Genomic DNA, 2,219 nt, shown 5'->3' with positions numbered 1-2,219 from the left:
ACATGTATGCCATGGAAGCCTCCAGCACAACGTCCGACATGACCATTGAAGTCACCAGCCACAAAGAGAAGGTCCCTGTCCCTTGTCGACGAGGTAGTTTGCAAGAGGGTGTCATAGAATTGGTCTTTCAGACCATCCGGTAGCCCCGGTTGAAGGGCATTACATTTTCTTCAAAATCACTAATTTGTAACAAGATTGGGAGATTTACATAGAAAAAGTACTTCAAGAATTAAAGAGTTAGCCCAATTATGTTTAGATTCTCAGACAGACTGGAATTACACATTCAGTGATAAGGTCATTTCTCTGCAGCATCCGAAAATCTTTACTTCAGAACAAATGTTATACAAATAGATAAATCTGAAAAAGTTGAATTAGTCAATAAGTGATAAATTCTTATTCTGAAATACATTTTTCAGGTGGAGAATTAATTGTATTTTCACTCTCTGATAATAAGCTAAATTAAATGTAGCTACTGTAAATATATTCCAAAAAATTTATAACAAAATGATTAAAATATCAAATACATGTTTGCTTAACTAATTTAAATAACAAACTCAGATTTACCTCGGCTGAATAACAACGGACTGGAATTCCAAAGGCTCTTGCAAGTCCAAAGTCAGCAAGTTTCAGCTCTCCATTCTGAATTTCAAAATGAAATTTATAAAAATTTCAACTAGACAGACAATACAATTATGGTCATATTTTAATTATAAAAAATGTATAATTCTCTATTATATATTACATAAAATCTTTATATCTATATGATATATAAATAAATATGTACATTATATATCTGTGATTATAGTCACAAACACGTAACTAATAATTATATTTTGTAATTATAAATGAGTAATGCACTATAAATAATTTGAGTGAACCAATACTACTGAAAAATAACACACTTTCAATTTAATGTTGCAAAGTTTAGAAAGTTAGTTTCAGAACATTAAACAGTAAAACTGGTTAAAACATGGATATGTCAAAACAATGACTTAGTGTGTGTTATGTGTTAGGAAACAAAGGGGTGATTCAACTAGGTTCATTAGTGATCTAACTCTTCAACTGAAGTAACTGGAGTTGTACATACTCTTATGAAAGAGATGAAAAGAAAACATAATTAACAGACTGGATAATGAACTACATGAACTATTGGCATACAACATGACAGTTATTGCACATACTCTACAAACAGAATTAACAGATACATAGAAGGATTGATTTTACAAGTCGCTGCCTCAAATATAGAATATCATAACTAAGTAGTTATTGTATCATGTAATAGTGTACTAATCAAAAGGTCACACTTTGATCAATATACATGCAAAGTTACCATAATCTGCATAACAATGACATCACTGTTGTGTTGAACATGCTCATCTATAATTTCTTGTAAGTAACCTTCACTAGTTGTTTATCATTGGTTAACGTTGTCAGCAATGTAAATAGACTACAGTAATGAAGTATTTTAAGGTGCTTATATGTGATTAACATGTTTAAATTAGGTATAAACAATTTGAGAGCAACAATGACCATAGTCTTGTTATTTTGGGAGGGCCATTACACTAATAACTAGCTGGACCCGTGAAAAAATCACAGAAAACATAAAAAATGTAAGCATCTGTAAACAGTGTACTGGTGCCATGAGAAATGTTTGTATATTATGGCTGTTTGTCTTTATGTTTTAAGTTCAAATTCTGCCGAAGTCAACTTTGCCTTTCGTCCTTTCAGGGGTCAATAAATTAAGTACCAGTTGTGTACTGGGGTTGAGCTAATCAACTAGCTCCCTCCCCACAAACATTTCAGGCCTAGAAAAGTATATTATGACAGTTACAAAATATAGAATGTAATGTAACACCAATGACTATATAATCCAACCAATATATCTCAGTTACACAAACGTAAACGGAATTACTATTTAACCTTAGAATACATCGTACATATTCAAAGAACCTTCTTGGTTTAATGGTACAGAACGTTTTTCTGGCATTCTTTTAATCTTTTACTTGTTTCAGTCATCTGATGGTAGCCATGCTGGAGCACCACCTTTTAGTCAAAGAAATTGACCTCTGTAAGCCTGGTGCTTATTCTATCAGTCTCTTCTGCTGAACAGCTAAATTACAGGGATGCAAACGCACCAACATCAGTTAAGCAATGGTGGGGGGGGGGCAAACACAGACACAAACACATACATACATACATATGATGGGCTTGGAGGTAGT

General features: G+C 32.8%; 1 protein-coding gene across 2 annotated transcripts in view; it reads right to left on the bottom strand.

Moving 5' to 3' along the window:
* LOC106880362 (cyclin-dependent kinase 5) overlaps positions 1 to 2,219 on the bottom strand; it is an 81,177-nt gene that overhangs the window by 23,042 nt on the left and 55,916 nt on the right. For both annotated transcript variants that reach the window (XM_014930247.2, XM_014930248.2), the window contains exon 6: positions 565 to 639. In XM_014930247.2, coding sequence (XP_014785733.1) covers positions 565 to 639 — 75 coding nt within the window. The remainder of the gene's footprint in view (positions 1 to 564; positions 640 to 2,219) is intronic.

This window comes from Octopus bimaculoides, chromosome 9 (genome assembly GCF_001194135.2).
Source record: "Octopus bimaculoides isolate UCB-OBI-ISO-001 chromosome 9, ASM119413v2, whole genome shotgun sequence".
NCBI classification, from domain to species: Eukaryota; Metazoa; Mollusca; class Cephalopoda; order Octopoda; family Octopodidae; genus Octopus; species Octopus bimaculoides.
The sequence above is the reverse complement of the archived record's forward strand: the minus strand, read 5'-3'. Positions and strand labels throughout refer to the sequence as shown.